Consider the following 21944-nt stretch of genomic DNA (forward strand, 5'->3'; position numbering starts at 1 on the left):
TGATGTGGATTTTTTAAGTACTTTGTTGTACATGATTTAACTGTTGGGTTGTAGGAATGTAAGGCACCTGTAAACAAAACCCGACCGTTGAGAGGAGAACATTGGGGGAGAGAAGTGGGTGGAAAAGAGGGGGGAGAAGAGAGAGCTACTTTTCTGTTTGCAAAGACTAATTTATCTTTTATCCAGTCTGACTATGACAGACGGATCTATTATCACTGTGTGTGTATGTGTGTGTGTGTGTGTGTGTGCGTGTTTGTGTGTGTGTGCGTGTTTGTGTGTGTGTGTGTGTGTGTGTGTGAGAGAGTAAGTGGGGTAAGTAGGAGCTAACTGAATCAATGCTCGGTGCACACAATTAAAAAGATTTAACTCATTTGAAATTTCAAAGAAAAAAGAAAATCAATATGTAATGGTCAGAATTAATATTGTGGCTGTGACCACAAATACATCAGTGAGTTTGTGAAAAACTGAGAATTGTAAAAATACATTTGATTCATTAGCAATCTGTAGCAGGTCAGTGGACATGAGCTGACGTGGTCCTTCAATATGGCCATGACACATTCGTGTCCTAGACCACATCTGAATGGGTCTAAATAATCGAATCTCAAATATGTCCTCAGTGCGTCTGGGGTGCATTCACTTGTGATCACTCAGGATGGATGTTAATACCAGTTCTGTACGGGGTCTAATAATCATCAACAGAGGATGTCGATCTGACTATACAGAAGATTTATGTGGAGTTAGAAACAGAACTTGACACAATCTGGGGTCAGGATTCGCTTGTCTGGCTTGAATCAATAATGAACAGATTAGAGCCTTTTGTAAAGCAATTTATCGCCTCTGACTGGCAGACACATTTTTTTGCTATTAGGCAGAGAGTGTGCAGACTGACAAGACCTTTAATATTACATTGATATCAGAGGAGAACATTTTCATGAACTCATCACGAGGTTCATGGACAGATTAACCTTTTAGAACCCCCTTGGAACAATTTGCAGTTGACTCCCTGCTGTGCATAAAGCCTTGACTGGTCAGCTGCTACATATCTGATGATTGAAGTCCTATTTAAGAAGTTTCAGGCAAAAACGCCCCAGAATTTCTTTGGTAACATCTTCTCAGATGTCAATATTTGCTGCTTTTCTTAGTTCTATGACATTAAATTCAGGTGACTACGTTTTGTTTGAAAATCAATGGAGCCTTAGGGCTGCTTTTTATTTTGAATGGGCTGAAACAAAGATGTTTGGAGAGGAGTACGTAGATTCTCTCAACCGCTTGCTGGTCGGGTCTTTTGGGTCACTACATAGCCTTTACTGATACTTCAGGCTCCTGTCCGTGAACCCCACCTGGGAGAAAACAAATGGCATCAGCCTCGGCTTCCAGTGTAGAACACAACATGAATAATCAATTAAAAGCGTTGCTGACCCTGTTGTCTTTGATAACAGCTGTTAAATTCTGCATTTTACACTGATACAACTGCTTACATGCATAGGAGAAGAAGTATTATTCAAATGGTCTGCAACCAACAAACCAATTCTTACTGTTTACACCGGACGTGCATGTCTAGTGTACTTGAGTGGTCACATGATGCATATTCAGGTGTATTAGTGTGGACAGGGATTAAAACTGATATGGAGCCAAAACCTTTGTCAGTGAAAAGGCGATTTTCAAACTAAATGCGTTAGTGGAGCATAAAGTTACATCAAATCAATCATAGAGTGAATCTACAGGTTTAGGGCAGTTGCTGACTTCAGGTTTATGATGTCACCTTGGTTGAAAACATATCATCTCATGCTACTCACACAATGCTACATAATTTCGAAATAGTTCTAAAATGTATGTTGAAAGTTACCTTACAGAAAAAGATGCTTTAAAGCCTGCTGGGGACTCCACCATATAAGTTCTACTGTGAGTCCCTTAATGGATATTAGAACTTGAAATAACAGGTGAGCTTATATTTCAGGGTGGATGGATGTTTTTTGAGGGTTATGCCTTGCTCTCCATCTTAACCTGGAGAGCCTCTGGACATTCTCAGTGCATTCTTTCCACTGATGCTCTTTGATAAATTAAATGCATGATATAGAGTTTTTTGTAAAGGTTTGGCCACCTCTGGGCAGATTCACATTTTGTAGATTGATGAAGGGAAAAGACGTCAAAACCCCAGCAGCAGGCAGATATTTCTAATGTGAAAAGCTGTCATGTTTTTTTTCATGAACCTTCATGAATCAAGCATAAAAACTGATAAAAACGTAATTGATACTGATAGATACTGGAGGAATTGCTTTAGGAATACAAATGTCAGCTGATAAGTTTTCCAGAGGGGCTAAAGGATGACTCTTAAAACTTTTTGTTCTCTAGTTGGGATCTAATTGATGCATATATATCAGGGGAGGCTATGAAAAGATGTCCACTGTCTGAAATGTCAATAGGAAAAGGCACCCGCCTCTTAAGAGGTTAAGAGAAACTGTGGGAGTCAAGACAAGGTGTGGATGACCAAAAACTATTCAGATAAAACTGCATGTCTATTGCAAACGTAGGAAGAGTAAAGGCCCCATATGTCTGCAGAGTAGCTACAGGAAGGTTCAGCTGACAAAGGAATGGCCCTGCATCATTCCACTGTCAAGAATCCTCAGAAGGAAGTGTATGGAAGTAAATCAGTCTCTTCAGATTTTGAAATTTTGAGGCCTTTAAATTTCTAGCACTGAATTATTTTTACATTGAAATTATGCATTTCAATTTTTTGCCACTAAATTCCCTATTCAATTTCAAAGTGTAATATTCGACTTCAAAATTCAGTTGTCAAAATTCAGCTGCAAAAATCCAGATTAAACGGGATACCAGGAAAAGCAATCGATGTCGAAACCAAACCACATCGAACCAATCCTCTGACCAATCAGGTCATGTGTCAGTGGTCATGTGAAGTCAGTTGATGCTTGCAACAACGAAAAGATACAAATGCATAATTTCTATAAAACAAAAGTGATGACAGAGGAAACTCGCAGTAAAAATGTGTTACATTAGGATTATATTCTTGTTAATATGGAGACTGGGTTTAATGAACCAGTGATGAAATGAAAAATTGGAGTTAGTATTTGTTAAAGTGTGATGACGAGTCATGCTATGTGTATTTGTGTATTTTCCTCTGCTCACTGATATTTCTCTGGTCTTTACCAAAGGACCACTATGACTGGGGCCTACGAGCCATCAAGTCAGTGCTGGTGGTGGCCGGCTCCCTGAAGAGAGGAGACCCCGGAAGAGCGGAGGACCAGGTGCTGATGCGAGCGCTAAGGGACTTCAACATCCCCAAGATTGTGACCGATGACATGCCAGTGTTCATGGGGCTGATTGGAGATCTGTTTCCTGCCCTGGACGTGCCCAGGAAGAGAGATTTGGAATTTGAGAAGCATGTAAAGGACTCTATCCTGGACTTGAAGTTACAGGCTGAGGACAATTTTGTACTCAAGGTAAAGTAAACACGATTCCTCCACAGCCTGCTGACTGCTCTCATGCTTGTCTGCTGATGTAAAAGATGTAAAACTCACAATTTATTGCTAAACCAAGGATAAAGGCAACCTCAAGTAGTTTGAGAAGCAAAAGCAAAGTCCCGAAATGGGGATTTCATCCTTAACAATTTACCAGATATTAGCTGTTGGAGATTTAGCATTCATTTATTCATCCATCCATTATCTATACTGCTTATCCTTTGAGGGATGCAGATGGAGCTGGAGCCAATCCCCACTGACACTGACCAATAGGGTTTACTCTGGACAGGTCTCCAGTGCTGTGCAGGGTCGACATACAGTCACTCTCACATTCACACATACGGTTAATTTCTAGTTTCCAATCAACCTCACCCGAATCTGCTTGTTTTTGGACCGTGACAGCAGGAAATACAAGAAAACAATGGAATAAATACTGTATACACCATCTCCTCAAACTAACCTAGACCTAATCCTCCCTCAACCCTAAAACCACTCTTAACTCTCAAACAGCAGTCTCTACCCATTGGAACCTCAATTTTTGTCCCCACAGTTGCACAACTCTCCATGGGTTGGTGTATATTCAGGTTGAGACACCAACTAACACGCACGCACGCACGCACGCACGCACGCACGCACGCACGCACGCACGCACGCACGCACACACGCACACACGCACACACGCACACACACACACACACACACACACACACACACACACACACACACACACACACACACACACACACACACACACACACACAGTAGAAGGCACTATATGTCAGAGTCACATGAACACAGGACCAAGGGGAAATAAGTGCAATCTGCCTCAGGTCAAATAGACATGGGAACCACGTAATACCAGTCCATCAATGGAGGTTGGCACTGCACCATGCCACTTAACCCTGACATTATGAGAGACAGCCACAGAAATAAACAAAGAGGAGGAGAAACGGAGGGGGAGAGAGAATGGCATGTCAGTCAATAACAACCATCCACACCCAGAGCCTGAACTTCTACTGCCTTTGTTTGTATGGCCAACCTTTTGATTTCAGGGGGAGCAGGCGAGGTGAGAGAGAAAGTGCACCCCTTAAAGTGTTAGCCTGTGCTAGCATTAGACCTCCCCGCATCAAAGCAGCAATCAGCCGGGGCCTTTGGGAGTGTGAAGCCGCCCGCCTGCGCCCCGGCTGAATGGATGGAGTAGGAGCAGCAAGGAGCCTGGTCGATGGCATTGATTGAGCTCTGCCATCTCTATGTTTGAGTGGAAGTGGGGAGGAAATCTCTCTTTCCCCCTTCCTCTCCTTGTCACTCTCTGTTACCCGCTCTGTGGTGTCGCCACACATACCTGGATTCACGGGAAATGTTAGACCACTGAGTCAAGGAAAACAGGACCACATTAAAATAATCTTTTAATAGTTTAAAAAATACAAATAAATGACCTTTAGAGCTTTATCCCCCAAACTTTGTAGTTAAACCCCCTAAAAACTAGATTTAAATGAAATTTTGTTACTGTCTAAAAAACATTGCTTACAGCTTTAAGATTACATAATGGGAATTAAAAACAAAACATGTAGTAAGACGTCGCTTAAAGACCAACCTTGTGTAAATGTCCCATTCTCTATTCTCTCTAAGTGTTGTGTTAAATCTTTTGCGGAAAAAAGCACTTCAAAAAATAATATTTCTCAAAATCACTGGATGTTATAATTTCCATAATTCAATTTAAGACACATTTACATTTAAGACTCCTACTGAATCAAAAAGTGATTACATTTTTATTTAAGAGGTAATTTGCTTATGTTGCTAGAATTTGTATTCAAATCGGCAAAGAAAAGGCTGAGTGTTCTTCCTGTCATGAGCATCTTTCTGTGTAAAATCGGTGTAGTGCCCCTTTAGATGTGCAAACACAGAGTAATGAGGGTGCAGATATCTGTCCTTCCAGAGGAACGCTGCCATCATTTGTTGTAGTGTGTGAACAGTGTACTAAACTGCTGCACCGCAGTGCAGTGCAGCACACTACCCTGTCAGTCTGCATCGCATTATATTCACTGAAAACTAGAACATCGAGGCTACAGTGGACTGAGTGCTGCAGCGTAGCAGCCCATGAAATTCTATATCGCTCTGTTAAAGGTCCAGAGACGATCTGTGTGCCGAGTCATCGGCCCTCTATGTGAGGAAGACAGAGCATTATCTAAAACGTTTCACTGTGTTTGTTTGGTAGGTGGTGCAGCTGGAGGAGCTGCTGGCTGTGCGCCACTCTGTGTTTGTGATCGGGAACACCGGCACAGGAAAGAGTAAGGTGCTGAGGTCACTCCAGAGGACCTACCAGAACATGAAGCGCAGACCCATGTGGACCGACCTCAACCCAAAGGCTGTGACCAATGACGAGCTTTTCGGGATCATCAACCCAGCCACCAGAGAGTGGAAAGATGGTGATGGAGGAGTCATGTAGAAAAAGTGTATGACAGAGTGACAAGAGAACAGAGTAACTAGAGTGTTCTCTCTCTCTCTTTTCCTGCAGGCCTTTTCTCCAACATATTGCGTGACCTGTCCAATGTCGCTCACAACGGGCCTAAGTGGATCGTTCTGGATGGAGACATTGACCCAATGTGGATTGAGTCCCTCAACACAGTCATGGATGACAACAAGGTGTGAGCAAATTGAAGATTGTGTGTGTGTGTGTGTGTGTGTACTCTTTGTAAATACGTTGTCTTATAGTCTTTCATTCAGAATACAAATGACAAATTCAATGTCTGCTTTAAATGAGCAAACAGATATGAATTGGAGATTGAGTGTGTCTTCCGTCTGTGGACAGAGTTGAACGTGTTTTCTTTTAGGTTCTCAGATAAACTTGCAATATATAAATAAACAACCCCAGTTAAGAAAATAATTCAATCTAACACATAAACCACACATGAAAAATAATAAAGCAGATAATATGCAAATAAACAGTGTAGGAGGAACACAAGTTTTTCTAACCTTAGTCTGCACCATGGACTGTTTATAAAAAGCTCTCCACACAACCTCAATTACACAAGCAATAAAAGGTGACAGTATATTGTAGAGCTGTTTGAGGAGGAAGCACAAAATGAGCCCCTTCCTTCTCGGTGATGTCCTCATACACTGTGTCTGGTTCTGTTAGGTGCTGACTCTGGCCAGTAATGAGCGGATCCCTCTCAACCCCACCATGAGGCTGGTGTTCGAGATCAGCCACCTCCGCACCGCTACTCCTGCCACAGTGTCCCGAGCAGGTACTTCTGGCTTTTCTTCTTTCTTTGCTCTTTGTGCTCCGTATCGAAAAGGTCGTTTCAAACAATCAATCAAACGTTAGTGCAGTTCAAAGTAGGGATGGGCGTTCGATTAAATTGTCTTCGTCGATCGTCGGGAGAGTTAATGACGAATTTTCGATTAATCATTAATATTTTCAAGTTAAAAAATTCACTATTTATAAACTACATTAAAATGCAGTGGGGAAAAAAAGCGTGTTTCCTCATTGAGATCTTTATTACAAGATGAACAAAATATGCGCTGCTGTAATCATAAGCAGCGGAGCCGACGGCTAGAAGCCGGTGCTACTAAACACAACTGACCCTCGTTTTTTTTTTCTCCAAAATAAAATAATAATAATATAAAAAAACATAATGTTAAACAACAACTACAAATATATAATACTTAGGTCTGACAGGTTTTGCCAAATGTAACTCAAAACTATCAAACAAGTTACTGAGTCGAGAAAGCTTCATAAAAATAACCAGTAACTCACATACAACTTCAGCACCAGCCTACGGATTTGTGTTGAGAAAGATGAGCATGATAACATGCTCTGGGGTCAGACGCGAACGCAGCCTGGTGACCGTCAGTCCAGCCGCAGAAAAACCCGCTCTGAGGGGACTGACGTCGCCGTGATACACAGGTAGCTCCGTGCTAACTTGGCTAGCCTGGCCGCGGCTCCGGTGTCTGCGCTCCCCTCGTCCGTGTCAGACAACGCAGGCTCCTCGTCTCCCCCAGTCTCTCGCAGTGTTGGCAGAGAACCAAGTCATTTTTTAACTCAAATGGTCCCATGCAACACTTCGCCGTGACCTCTTCATGTTTACTTTGGAAATGGAACCACACGGTAACTCGCAGCCAGTCGCAGGTAACTGAGTAGGACTGTGGCGTTTTTTTCAAACACTGCCCCCCGTGGTCAAATGTGTAATTAGCGAATTCCTCGATGAAAAAATTATTTCATCGAGGAAATTCTTAATGATCAATTAATCGATCGTCGATTAATTAGGCCCATCCCTAGTTCAAAGCGCTTCACAATTGATAATAAGCCAAGAGGAAAAAAAAGGCTAACGATGAAATTCCATAAGATAGATTTCAAAAGTTACAAAGCAATAAACATTAAAAAAGTACAATATATGCCACCAGTGGAAAAGGCGGTGTGTCCCTCAACTTAATTAAAAAAAACTTGACAATAAGTAGTGTTATTGATCATTAATATTATTATTATTATTGGTGAGAGAAATGATGATAATTGTAATCATTATTGTAAATAATATTGGTAGCAACAAGCTAAGGAAAAGTACTGATACACTTTTAAAATTTCTATTTTAATGTACTTATTTTTCTATTTAATTTATTTACCTTTTCTCCAAGGTGATAAAGATGATAATTATTATATTAATTATTATTAATATTATTATTACTGTGCTGGTTGTTGTACGTATTTTTTAGTAGATTGGATAGTCAGGGATTGCAATGTTCACGCCCGCTTGAAATTAAAGTGAGCATCAGTTTACTGCGTCATTCAGAGACCTCAGAGCTGCAATAATCGTAAATACATAAAATGACTGAACCTAATGTGAAAGGAATTGCCGTTCATCAATTAAGGAATGATTGCCTTTCTAATGAAGCATGGAGTAAACTAGAAAGTTGCCCGGAACAAATAATCACAACATCAAATAAACGTTGACTTTTGGTTTGTCTCTCAATTGAAATTGAAACCGAAGACAATTGAGGAATCACTGAAATAAAATACATATATATATATATATATATTTATATAAGATATAAAATATCAAACATTCCCAACTTTTTTGTTTGATTTCATATCATTGTATGTACATATAACATAAGAAGAACTCCTTGAGAATCTGGAAAGTTATAACAAGCTCCTGTATCTATTTGGTAATTATTGTATTTTTAAGTGATTAATGGATTTAACTGATGGATTACTGGTCACTGAACATATTAATAAGTGCAATGCATAACTTTTACAACGTAATTTCAGATATGAATCTAATAAAATGATTCGGAAGTAGTCATTTGTTAAAACGTCTATAAACAGCCCTTCTCACTGGTGCATATCCCTAAAAATGGTTGAAACAAAGTCTCAGATCACCTGAGAACAAGTAGCATGCCAACATTTGTCCAAATGTATACGATCTGCTTTGGACAATAAAAACAAAAATTAAAATGTTAACATTAACATAACACATAATTATTTCTATTAATTATATAATTGACATGTCAAAATCAAATCACAACACAGAACATGTAGAGAGATGTCATGCATTTATCCATTTTTTATTTCTTTATTTGAATTGTTTTTCTTAAATATTGTTAGCTGCCAGGAATATTCTGCTGTGTACATTGCATTTGATAGAATCATTGAGGTGCCACTATAGAGTACTTGCATGGAGCCTGGGAGGCCCAACAAACATATTTTTACCTGTGTGTTCTCTCCAGGCATCCTGTACATAAACCCAGCAGATCTTGGCTGGAACCCCCCCGTATCCAGCTGGATTGACAAGAGGCCGGTCCAATCAGAGAAGGCCAACCTGACCATACTGTTCGACAAGTACCTTCCCTCTTGCCTGGACGTCCTCAGAATGAGGTAAGCAGCTCCTCAGCTTCTCTGTGTCACTGTGAACATCATGATCACAGACACGTCCAGTTGACGCAGGATGTTGGGGTGCGATATGTCTTGGGGGAGGGACTGTGCAGAGGTGGGTGGTTTGGACAGGAGCAAACCGGGAGTGACGCAGAAGAACTGGATGCTGTCCTGCATTCTCTTCTGCTGCACAGGACCACTCATCTCCTCTAACACCTCTGGCACCACTGCTATTGGAGCTGAGACAGAAAAACAGGAAGCAGAGGAGGAGTAGTTTGTCCTCTATGAGAGGCCAAAGACAGGAAAAAATGCACCACTACGCCACAGCTTATAAATGTGTTATTCAGTGTCATCCAGTCAAACACAATTACTTTATTTTATGTTAAATATTTCAGTGAAAACATATTTGAACTCTTTCAGCACAGTACCTCGTATTCTGACCCAATGAGTCACACAACACAAGTCAATGGTAATGCTTGAATCTGGTGATGTAATGTGTTTGTCTTTGCCCAGGTTCAAGAAGATCATCCCTATCCCTGAGCAGAGTATGGTCCAGATGCTGTGCTACTTGCTGGAGTGTCTGCTGACTCCTGAGAACACCCCACCAGACTGTGCCAAGGAACTTTACGAGCTCTATTTTGTCTTTGCTGCGGTCTGGGCCTTCGGGGGAGCCATGTTCCAGGACCAGGTACTGTGTGGGCCTCTGGCCATGTGAGGCACTTACTAAGTGGTTGCATAAACAGGGAGAAGAATGGGGCGTGAAACAGCCGAAAGATTTCGTAACTCTTTCCTGAAAGAGATTTTTGCACTTGCACTATGGGTATTCCACAGTATTATTTAAGGCTCGATGACTCTTATGCAACTTAACTTTGTGTATCTATTCATGAAAAGTAATTTGAAAATTATTCTGAGCTGAAGAAATGACAGGCTTTTTAAAAAGGGAGGAGTGATCTCTGTAAATGTAGTGGAGTCCGTTCCTGCTCAACAACACACAGGCTGGCTGAATTTAAATAAGAGGGGAGCCACGCAGTAGCAAGCAGTTGCTAAGCAATCCAGTTAGCGCTGTACAGTAAGTGCGTCCGTCTACGTTATGGGATAAAACCGCTCTCCCCTTGGTGCAAATGTACTCCACTTTATTTTCCCATCACAAATGCATTTAAATGCTAAGTGGTTTTATTGACTTGAGAGTTGGTAGTGAAAGGAGGAGACAGGTACCAAGAGGTGTGTGTGTGTGTGTGGGGGGCAGAGAGGAGGGGCGAGGAGCAGGTGATCAGGCTACTTCACTGTCTGAATCAGACAGACGGATAGATGGGCCTGCCACCTCTCATTTTCTACCCTTCAACTGCTGCAGCTGCGTCTCTGTGTTGCTGCTGTTTATTTGTCCTCCGCTTCATAAGCACACCAATGCAACTGAAAGGCCCAGATCCATAGCTCCTGTATGGAGGAGAAAAAAAGCAGGGAGGAAGTGATTGTGGAGTATTGACCCTCTGTGTCTCTGCGTGTGTGCTCTGTGTTAATAGCTGGTCGACTACAGAGTGGAGTTCAGCAAGTGGTGGGTGACTGAGTTCAAAACCATCAAGTTCCCGTCCCATGGAACTGTGTTGGATTACTACATCGACCCCGAGAGCAAGAAGTTTGAACCCTGGTCCAAATTGGTGCCCAAGTTTGAGATGGACGCAGATACACCGCTTCAGGTACAACAGCTTGTTTCTATCAGGATTTTACATCCAGTCCCATCGAGTGGATTACATCATACACACATCATCATGTAGTCAATTAGTCAACTGACAGAAGTTTATCAACTATTGATTCAAAGGTTCAATCTACATCAGTTAATATTTCTGAATAAACAGGGTTCAGTTTCCTGCTGCTGCTGTATTCAATGATACAGCTCTGATAGATCTACAACAAGGTACCTGGCTCCAAATTAATGCTAACACTAGAATCTTCTGTGGCAGCTGGATGTTTAAATAGTTTCATTCAACCAACTTTGTCTGACATGAGTTTTAGCTTCATGTGGGGTGTCTGTCCCATATGATTAAAAAAAGAACCACAGATTATCACAGCTTTAATTTAAAGCCGAACCGACTGATACAATAAGTATCAATATTATTGATTTCTTTTTTTATCACAGGTATAAGCTTCTATATCGGTATTAACTGCAATAACAATAAATGACTAGAGATTGTTTGAGGTCATTTAGAAACTTTCACTGGATTGTCCACCAGGAAACTTTAGTTCAAACATCTGTACTTGTATTGGCCATAACAGTATTCTTCCAGTATCCCTATCTGGTTATTGTGCTCTTTATCTTTTTTTAAATTGTTTATTGATATTTTTAGGAAAGTTTCTGTCACATCCAGGAAATCGCGGAACTTCTATTAGGCATTCCTTTACAGAAAAAAGATTTCACACTCAGATTGATTGGTAATTAGAATAGGCATATTGGATTAGGTGATTGTGCAAATGTATGTGTTTGTGTGTGTGTTTCCCATGTGCAGGCTTGCTTGGTCCACACAACGGAGACCATTCGAGTCCGTTACTTCATGGACCGCCTCCTGGAGCACCGTCGGCCCGTCATGCTGGTGGGGAATGCTGGGACTGGGAAGTCTGTCCTGGTCGGGGACAAACTGGGATCGTTGGATTCAGACAAATACATGATTAAAAATGCGCCCTTCAACTACTACACTACATCTGCTATGCTCCAAGGTAATAACCCTGCATTTACATTAGCCTTTTTACAACGGATACAGAAAATATTAACGATCATTGATTTAATTATGAAAACAGTGTTGAGTGCTGCATGTATTAGACTTCAAGCACTTCATAATACTGCTGTAGTAATGCTGTCAGGGGTTAGATTTAGGGTCAGGCTAACCCACACCTGCAGTTAAATTGTGATTATTTTTCATGTGAATAATAGGCCTCTAATGGTAAAACTATGTACCTTTATAGACTTCTGTTTTTTATTCTGTCTAAAGCATCAAACATATCATGACCCCATAGCTTCTTATTCAGGGTTGGGTATCATTTGGGTTTTTACTTATACTGGTGGGTAACGGTACCAGTGCATTACTGGTGCCAGAACTAATACTTATTTCTTAAAAGAGGAAGACAGGAAACAATGCAAATAGCTGAAACTTTACATACTAATTGTTAACATTAAAAGTGTACATAACTTAAAAATATGAATAAGTGCGAAACTTGTTACAACTTTACATAACAAAATCTCATAATATATAAAACGCCAGGTGCATCATTAGGTTTGTCTTTGTTCCTCCCTTTACACAGAATTGTTTTCAACTGTATAGCTGTAGACTTGCTGTTGTTGTCTCGACTTCTTTTGTTGAAGGAAGCTACTTGCTGACTAACAGCAGGCTAATCTGTACGTGCTGTCAGAGCCATGTAGAGAGTCTTTATGTTTATGTTGCCTGTAAGCACTGCAACTATTTCAGTACAAAACTGAGGCACTGAAATGAGGACCCAAAATCCTCTTTGGGATTCGTTCTGGTGGATCCCGGACGTGTAGGACCCCAACCCTATTCATACTGTGATCCTTTTGGGGGTCCTCCTCTGTGCTCAACCAGTTATGTGTCAATACTGACCCCCGACTCTTTACCTCAACCACTCCCAGATATTGTTTATTCTCAGTTCTCACTCTGTCTTCCCCTCACCTCTGCTCCATCACTCTTCTCCTACACAGCGGTGCTGGAAAAGCCCCTGGAGAAGAAAGCAGGGCGTAACTACGGACCTCCAGGCAGCAGAAGACTCATCTACTTCATAGATGACATGAATATGCCTGAGGTGGACGCATATGGCACCGTGCAGCCTCACACAATCATACGCCAACACATGGACTATAATCACTGGTAAGGCTATGACATTATACTGCAACTATGATACATATCCTGAGTAAATATGAGTTTGTTGCAGTTTAAAAGAGGAATATTATGTCTAGACCGTCTTCCTGGGTGAAAGCAGTGGAACTGTTTAAGACTGTAATTGCCTAAATGATGGACACTTTCAGACATTTTCTCCATGTATTAACACAGAAGAGGATCATTCAGATAATGGAGTGCCAGCAGCTGATAGGTCTAATACCATAATAATTCACATGAACAGCCTTTCTGCTGAAATCGCTTCCCCTCTAGTATTCAGACAGATCCCCGCTTCAGTATCAATGGGCTACAACTTCTACAAGAGTCAGGAGTCAAATGCGAGAGCAGCAGTTCTATGATTCCCCTTAAAAGGATTTTGTTGCTCATCTCTCTGACACAGTGAGGCCATTCTGAACATGGTTCCACTGCGTCAGACACAGGCTGACTGGCTTAGACACAGTCAGCCCATTAGAGATATGCTGGGAGGATTTCAGGTATGAAATTGAGAGGAAGGAGGATGCCACTGAGCCACGCCAGCTTAAGTGGGAGCTGAGGCATCCATATCGGTATAAGTGTGGGGAAGGGTTTTGTGTGTGTGGGAGCTAGGGTGTGTGTTTTCTGTGCATTTCGAGGCTGTTAAATAATGATGTTTTTTGTGTGTGTGCACTCTCAGGTATGACCGTACCAAACTGCTTTTGAAGGAAATAAACAACGTTCAATATGTGTCCTGCATGAACCCCACAGCTGGCAGCTTCACCATTAATCCACGACTGCAGGTACAACCCCCCCATCCCCCTCCCCCATTGTGTTCCACTGGTTATGTCACATACTGCTGATGTTACATGTGCTCTGGTTCCCTTTGCACCTTTTTTATTCAATTAGGTGACATTGTCTGCTTTTCCAACCCCTGTAGTTCAGCTATTTATAATTTTATGGCCAAAATTCTGGCCTCATGGTTTTCCTGCGTTTTGCCTTTGTCCATTTTTTTTTTTTTTTCATTTGTCGATTTATTTATTTGTTCAGGCATTATGTGCAGAGTTGATTCGATTTTGACTTTGCACCATATCTCAACATTATAATTCTCCACTAAGGAGGTTACATCAGTTTGCATTAGGGGGTGGTGACACATGATGAATCCAGTTGCAGAGACAGTCCCATCCAACAGAATGTTTATCTGTGTCCAATTGCAGAGCTTAGATCGAACAGATAATAATCAGAAATTATCAAAGACAGGATAATAATTACAAATCTGAGATGATTGAAGTTTAACTAAATTTGGAGGAACACTTTTCCAACTGACTGTCATTATTAATGATGATTAAAGATAGTCATATTTGAATTTAAAAGGCACATTTACGTAATGCTGCAAACACTCACAGGTTGAGGAACAACTTGTTTACTGTTTCCCTGTTTGTGCTGTATCTCCATCAACAGCGGCACTTCTCAGTCTTTGCCCTGTCATTTCCCGGACCCGAGGCCCTGAGCACCATCTACACCTCCATCCTGTCTCATCACCTGAAAGGACCGGGCTTCACCGCCACCCTGCAGAAGAGCTGCCCCACCCTGGTCCAGTTAGCCCTGGCTCTGCACCAGCGCATCTCCTGCAACTTCCTGCCCACCGCAGTCAAGTTCCACTACATCTTCAACCTGAGAGATCTCTCCAACATTTTCCAGGTGACACATATATAGAAAAATGTATGAGAAGGATTTATCCACATAGACCTTCTTTGAGAAAAAGGAACAACCTCAGGTTAATCCTTTCACAATGAAATGTCAGGAGTTGCCTGGGAGTTGTGTGCTTCTTCACTTCACTCCCTTTTCCATTTTAAACACGGAGTGAGGTGGTTTGCTGCAGTTCTCTCTCTGGTTCTATGGCTCTGCCTCCCATGTGGAAAGAGTCAGGCTTCTGTCACTAATTTCTCATCTAAATGATTATTGATTTAAGAGCCGAGTCTGAAAGCTAGAAATAAGTCTGAGATAAGTGTAACAGAAAATAGAATGGATTTGCACTTCCACGGGTTTTAGTGATGATTTAATGTATTTAAATGAATATAATATCAGAGCAGGGAGGCTGTGAAGGGAGAAGCTTTTGGGGCAATAATTCTGTCAGAATCCTCCACGGTTTCATGGAGGGCAGGCTCCCTCATTTAACACACTCCGTTGTAATAATTAATGCTTTAAGCCACTCAGCTATAGAAAACTTCATTTTTCATAATTCCATCTCGGAGTTTACAGAGGCAGCTCTGGGCTTTCACTATATAATCAACTATCTACTACTGCAGATGTAATAAAATGATGTTTTATGTGCACTTGTTAAAAACTGCACTAATCGATATTTGTTATGTTAACAATAGATAAAATTAATGTGTCATGTTAAAAGAGTCATTTATAGTTTGGACTCACAAGCACTACAAGGCCGGTCATTAAAAGGTGAGGACAAGCAACTAAATCCAAAAGGGCCTGAACAAACAGGCAAGAAACACGGGCACCGGGCAAGAAGCTTTTTCAGGCTGTTCACAGAGACACTCAAAGCTAAATGCTAACGTCAAAACACAAACAAGCTCAAAGTTCAGTGCTGACATGCCGGTAGACAGAAGGTATAATGGGATACCACATTTAGCATTGCTGTTTAGCATATTAGCATTCTAGAATTAGCTAATAAGGATTCATATTGGTATTTGGTCATAAAGAAAAATGTTGGACGAGTTCAACTTTGATGTGATGATTGTGCTGAAGGAAAAGTTTTGTTTACATGGGCACCAATATTCTGATATTAACCCAATTAATAAGACAATGTCTAAGACACTGCCATGTGAACAGCATTTTCCGCCTATGAATATGAATTGAATATTCTATTAGCAACTCATGTATACACCTTTATCAAAATAGTGTCTTATTCAAAATAGGGTCAATAGTGGGAATATTGTTGTCCATGTAAACTTAGTCAGTGTTGGACCAATCAAAATCGACGCAGTAGAAACAGTTAGAATTTTTTGGGGTGTTTCCCAGCAAATGTGAAATTGAGAAATACAATTCAATCTTTCCCCACCCTAAGTTGTATACGCTAATGAGTTCAGATTTGTCCATATCACTTCCGGAGAAAGCACACGTTAAGTGAGCCAATTAAAAGAGGGCAATCAGGCTAATCATTAAAAGAACAGATTAAAAAAAATAATTTAAAAGCCTCCTTTCCGGCGTGCTCTGGAAGGCTGGGCACTATCTGTTGGTGTATGCTGTGCCTATGGGCCACATTGTGCAGGACGCATGGTAGCACAGTGCAGCAAAGCCTTTTCAGCATTAAACTAGTCCTGTCATGGCGGCACCGCAGACTCTGGAGCTTTCTCACCGACTGACTGAGCAAAGGAATAGAGGTCATTGTGCCTCTACTCTTGGTCAGTCTAGGAGTTAGCAAAGGGTTTAGTCGCCATGTAAAACACATAACTTCAGGCTTTGCATCTGTTTGGCCTTATAAAGTCGTTGTTACTATTCTATACATCCCAGAATCAGCACAGCCTTCTTACATATACCACTCGATCAGGATTTTTATAGACTATAATATGGGATATTAGTCCCTTAAAAGGAAACGATTCTTTTAAACAACCCTGTAAAAAGTGATATCAAAAAATCACTCTACACAGAAAGTTGGACTAAGCTAGAAGTAATTTAAAGTGTCTAGCTGCTTACGGCAGTTTTTTCTCCAACCAACTATTTGCGATAGAAGTTCAAACTCTGCATAGTTTTACAAGTCACTGAATAATATGGGAGTGATGATGAGATCATTTTCTGCAGTTTAAAAGGGGGATTTCAGACGGTGTGAGACCATCCAGCAAGCATTTTGTTTTCACCAGAGTCTTTCCTTTATGACGACTGGGTTTTGGCCATTATAATGAGCTTCTTTGTACCAGGTATAGGCCTCCTGTACTTTGGGATTCAGCATAATTACCCCCCCCCCAAAGCGCAAGCCCTGATGACCCCAAGACTTACCTTTTAGAACTTTGATCACACAAAACACTGCCTTGAAGCAGCGAGGGGAGAGTTTAGCCCCACTGTGGCACTGTGAGGCCAGCTTTAGAATAGACCTTTCTGCCCGTGTGTCAAAGTCATTCTGCATAGTGCAACTGGATATCCAATGGCCACTCAGAGGGAACAGTGTGAAAGTTTTGATCGCTGTTCCTCTAGAGAGTTTGTAAAGGACGTCAGAAAGGGACTCCTGGAGCTCGTTTGAAGTTTCCTGTCTAACTCTTTCTGCCCGACATCTCCTGGCACGACCGGTGGAGGTGAGCAGAACTTGCAGCTCACAGATCTGTCTCTGCTGTAATTCCCCCTCCACACCTCTGCGCTTTAACACCTTCAGAAGTTGGAAAGTATTTGCAGCGACTGTACAGACGATTTCTTTAATATCGAGCACAAGGCCTAATTGTCACTCAGCGTTTTCTGGCTGGAGGTTTCAGATGTTTACCTCAGCGGAAATAATTGGGGGACTCTTTGTGATTCACTTTGTTTTTCAAATCTTTGGAGCTGAGAGATGTAGCCAGAGGTAACCGTCTCGTTATGATCATCTCTAATGAGGCAGAAAGATGAGCTCAGAGACTCTGTGTGTTGAAAAGGTGTTTTTAAATGTGACAAGAGAAGCTGGTCCAGACAACGCTCAAGGATGCATCTTTATGAAAATATTGCTTATGTTATTTGCTGACAAAATACTCAGGTTACGGCATTTATGTTGAAATATGAGTGGAGCTAAATTATCCTCCTCCTTTTTTTTCAACACTTTTTCCCACTTTGTCCCTGAGCACTTACCTTCTCACTGGGTCTTCTGCTTCAGACTGTCTCCATGAAACACTGGGGCGAACACCCTGTGGATGTTAGATTAGACAAACTATAAGTCAAGTACTGTAGCCAAATTCTGCTTTAAGTGCAAGACAAACACTTTCACATCCGACCCGGAGCATTGTCAAAGAGCTCTGTTTGCCAGGGTTCATTCTCTGCCATGACCAGCAGGCATTTCTGCCGGCCTGTCTTCTCCACGTCAGCCTAAATGAGCTCCTTGAAGCTCAAGAGGCAAGTGAGAGGATGGGGGGATGTGGACAGAGTAAAGGCAAAGAGAGAGAAACAGAGTACATGAGAGTCACGTTGCAGAGTGACTCTGAAGCAGAACTGTACTGACTGCACAATATGTCTGTATGATGTTTCGTGGATAGTCAGCTGGGTGCATTAGTTAGGGGGGGAAGTAGTGTTTGGGGCTCAGAGCAGCTGTCAGGCTACAGGGAAAGCGTGCACAGACAGATACATGCCGGCACACAGAACTCTCTAATCCCTCTCATCTGAGTGGAGCAAAGCGATGAAGAATCAGGGAGAGAAAGTCAGCTGGATAGAAGGAAAACAAAGTTCCTCAGTTTGTTAGCGCTTTGCTGTTTGTTTGATTGGTACGATGCACAGCTATAGACTCGAGTATGACGGCCATGAGGAGTTGCCATATGGTGTTTTGCTTTGCTCAGGCACACTTTTACACACAGTGATGTCATGATTGTCATCATTAAGCAATGAAATGGAGTAGAAAAGGAGATCAATTAAAAGTCAAAGGATTATTTCATTCACACATGTGTGGAAAAGAAAACATCTTGACTTTTGTAGACTCAGAAAAGTGGTGATAATTCTGGCTCAGTACACATGCACACAAATCAACACACAGCACACCTCCCCTATCTGCACCATTACACAGTGGCTCTAGCAGCCAATTGTCACATTCAGTGGGCTCAGATATGAAGGCAGATCAGATTCAGCTGGCTTTACCCCCAGAGAGGATTCTGTTGATTAGAATAAGTTCTGGGGCTGGAAACACACAACATCTGTTTGCCTAGCTCAGCCTCCTGGGGGACAATGTGCAGAGGGAAACAAGTTCCCGGGCGTCCCCTCGTCCTCTTTCTCGTCCTCTACCACACCTGTTATGTGAGGTGCCTAGAGGGGCACCGTCCATTCTGCTCTTCTTGGTGGGAATGGCCGTGTGGGAAACATATACATTACAAGCCTCCAGTGGAGACATGTTAATCATCAATCATCCACTAAACACTCATCTGCTCAGTGTATTGATTCCCTGGATTTCTGTTGTTTTCAATTAGGATGAGTAGTAGTAGTAGTAATCTGTCTGGATATGGGGGTCCCACAGGATCTTTTTTTTCCATTTTGACCTTGGGACCTCCAGCTCCCATTCTTACCACAGATGTTCCTCTTCCATATGCAATCCATGGTTATTGTGTTCCGTCTATGCCGTCCTTGCCTGCATCTCACACTCTGCTGTTATGTGCTGGGCTGTGTCAGGGGCATCTTTACAGATCCTGCACCTGGGATCCTGTCTGGTGTGTTAGACCCTGGCCCCTGAAAGCTCACTAAACATCAACATAGCAAAGTTGTCATTGTGTGCATATTAGCATACTGACTTAGGTAAGTGTGTTGCCTCAATCAGCTACAATTGTGGAATGAGTCATTGACTTTTCTTCATGCAACACACCCTGTAATTTACTCTATAGTGAGCAGTAAACCCACATTATAAACACTGATGAATCATCATTTTACTTGATCATTATAAGGTGTTACTGATATTTCTGAGACTAAAATAGGGTCAATGTTATTGATGCTACGTTTTCATGATAGTGGGTCTTTTTTCAGAGCCTTATATCAGCTTAACATTCACATTTGCAATCACAAATGCAGAATATGGACACTCAAAAAATAGCAGACTTCAAATATATAGTAAAAAGGGAATCATTTCCAGACATACTGGTAGACTGAAATAACTAAACCCTCTTTGAAAGCACTGCAGCCACATGCAACCCCATTCCTTGATTTTTCATAATTCATTTCTTCCATCCAACACCTGCCCACAGAACTTGTAACCACATGCGGCAACACTTCTGAGACAGTGAGATGAAAGGAAAGCTCTGCCGTTATTTTCTGAGTTTCTCTGACTAACAGCTTGCCCACTCAATATCCATTGATTTACTCTGAGTGACTGAGCTGTATTTCCCTCCTCGTTTTAGTGTAAATGGGCCAAATCAGCTTCTGGAATGAAACTCTAAGCTTTGCTCTCTCCCATCTCTGCCCAGGGCATTCTCTTCTGTACCAGCGAGTGTCTAAAAGCCCCTCCGGACCTGCTGAAAATCTACCTGCACGAGTGCAGCCGGGTCTACAGAGACAAGCTGGTGGAGGAGCATGACTTCGAGGTCTTCGATAAGCTGCAGGTGGACACAGTGAAAAAGTTCTACGAGGTAAGAGTTTTTGACAAAGTTCTGCCGGGTAAGACAAGGTGGAGGGAGCAGGGAGAGGAGGTGGAGGAAATCATTAGGCTGCCTGCTCTGTGTCTGGACCTCGACATCAGTGGTCAACACAGCGAGGAGAAGGAGCAGAGGAGAAAAGACAGAATGTGTTTTAGTGTGGTAGGGGGCTGATGAGACGGAGGGCCAGGAGAGGGTTAGTGAGAATATTAATCAGTATGGTATGGGGGCCTGGCTGTCAGGGTGTGTGCTGTCAACCCAGCAAATTGGAAAACATTTTAATGGTTTTCTGCCCACTGCTCCCCTCACTACCCTCTCTGGCTCTATTGCATGCACACTAGTCATGGCACAATGAAGAGCCTGACAAGTCTATGTTTACAGACACCCACAGAAATAGAAGGAGGAGGAAAATAATCCTACCCTCTCTACAATATATTATTTAAAGCTCACACCTTCTGCAAACTTATGACAATTTGTGCCACAGAACAGTTTGCAGCATGTTTTCCAGCTATTTTTACACACAAACAATAATATCTTTAGAGACATAGAGCTGTAAGAACGTGCTCCTATGAAAATGAAGACTGCAACAGATCATGAATTATATGTGAATCTGTACAAAAATGCCTCATTCATCACAGCTCCTGCAGCTCTATGCCAGTGAAAGTTTACAGAGGGTGCAGGCATCCTTTAGGGAAACACAAAATCTCTCCAGTGAAATCATTTGTGGCCATATAGTTGCCCGGGTGAAAATGAACTAGGTCACCCTGTGCGCAGCTGTGATATTCAGCTGTGTCCCTGTCCAGACTGTTTAAGCTTAACACTAATGTTATGCTGACAGGGGTAGCATGTGTATTTGAATATTTACCACTCAAATATGTGTGTGCTTATGTGTGTATCCCCCCCTTAGGAAATAGACGAGACTCTGGCGGAGGTCAAGGAGATGAACCTGTACTGCCACTTTGCCAGTGGGCTGGGGGAGCCCAAGTACCTGGCTGCAGAGTCCTGGAGCAGCCTCAACAAAACCCTGCTCGAAGTGCTGGACGCCTACAACGAGGTCAATGCCACCCTAAACCTGGTGCTGTTTGAGGATGCCATGGCTCACATGTAAGTGGAAGTGTTGCAACCCCCTCTGGGACTGTGGGGGCAGACTACAGAAGGAGTGAAGAAAAAGTGTTTTGGTCAGGTTCTTTATTGTCTAAAAAGAAAAGCAAATGGCTTCCCAGGTGATTTAGGTCTAACAGTTCCATTTGCAGACTGTCAAAAGCAGACACAGGGAAATCAGTAAAACACCAAGCAGTGACAGTACATCATGACGGCCTAACCAAAAGTTAGAGAAGAGGTTCAGTGTAAAAAGTTGAGAAACTGTTTTGATCATCAACGATCCCACACGCCTACAGTGAATTGTCCTGATAATCTCCGGCTGTTTTCTCACCTGGGCTCATTCAGACAGATT

General features: G+C 42.0%; 1 protein-coding gene across 1 annotated transcript in view; it reads left to right on the forward strand.

Moving 5' to 3' along the window:
* The window catches only part of LOC128427319 (dynein axonemal heavy chain 9-like), a 117959-nt gene that overhangs the window by 42760 nt on the left and 53255 nt on the right, over window positions 1–21944 (forward strand). Inside the window, exons 37-49 of the mRNA XM_053414405.1 lie at window positions 3171–3458; window positions 5692–5902; window positions 5992–6119; window positions 6613–6721; window positions 9201–9348; window positions 9859–10033; window positions 10866–11039; window positions 11847–12054; window positions 13049–13214; window positions 13897–13999; window positions 14658–14897; window positions 20324–20485; window positions 21399–21595. Of these exons, the coding sequence (XP_053270380.1) occupies window positions 3171–3458; window positions 5692–5902; window positions 5992–6119; window positions 6613–6721; window positions 9201–9348; window positions 9859–10033; window positions 10866–11039; window positions 11847–12054; window positions 13049–13214; window positions 13897–13999; window positions 14658–14897; window positions 20324–20485; window positions 21399–21595 (2309 nt within the window). The remainder of the gene's footprint in view (window positions 1–3170; window positions 3459–5691; window positions 5903–5991; window positions 6120–6612; window positions 6722–9200; window positions 9349–9858; window positions 10034–10865; window positions 11040–11846; window positions 12055–13048; window positions 13215–13896; window positions 14000–14657; window positions 14898–20323; window positions 20486–21398; window positions 21596–21944) is intronic.

This window comes from Pleuronectes platessa, chromosome 21 (genome assembly GCF_947347685.1).
Source record: "Pleuronectes platessa chromosome 21, fPlePla1.1, whole genome shotgun sequence".
Taxonomy (NCBI): Eukaryota; Metazoa; Chordata; class Actinopteri; order Pleuronectiformes; family Pleuronectidae; genus Pleuronectes; species Pleuronectes platessa.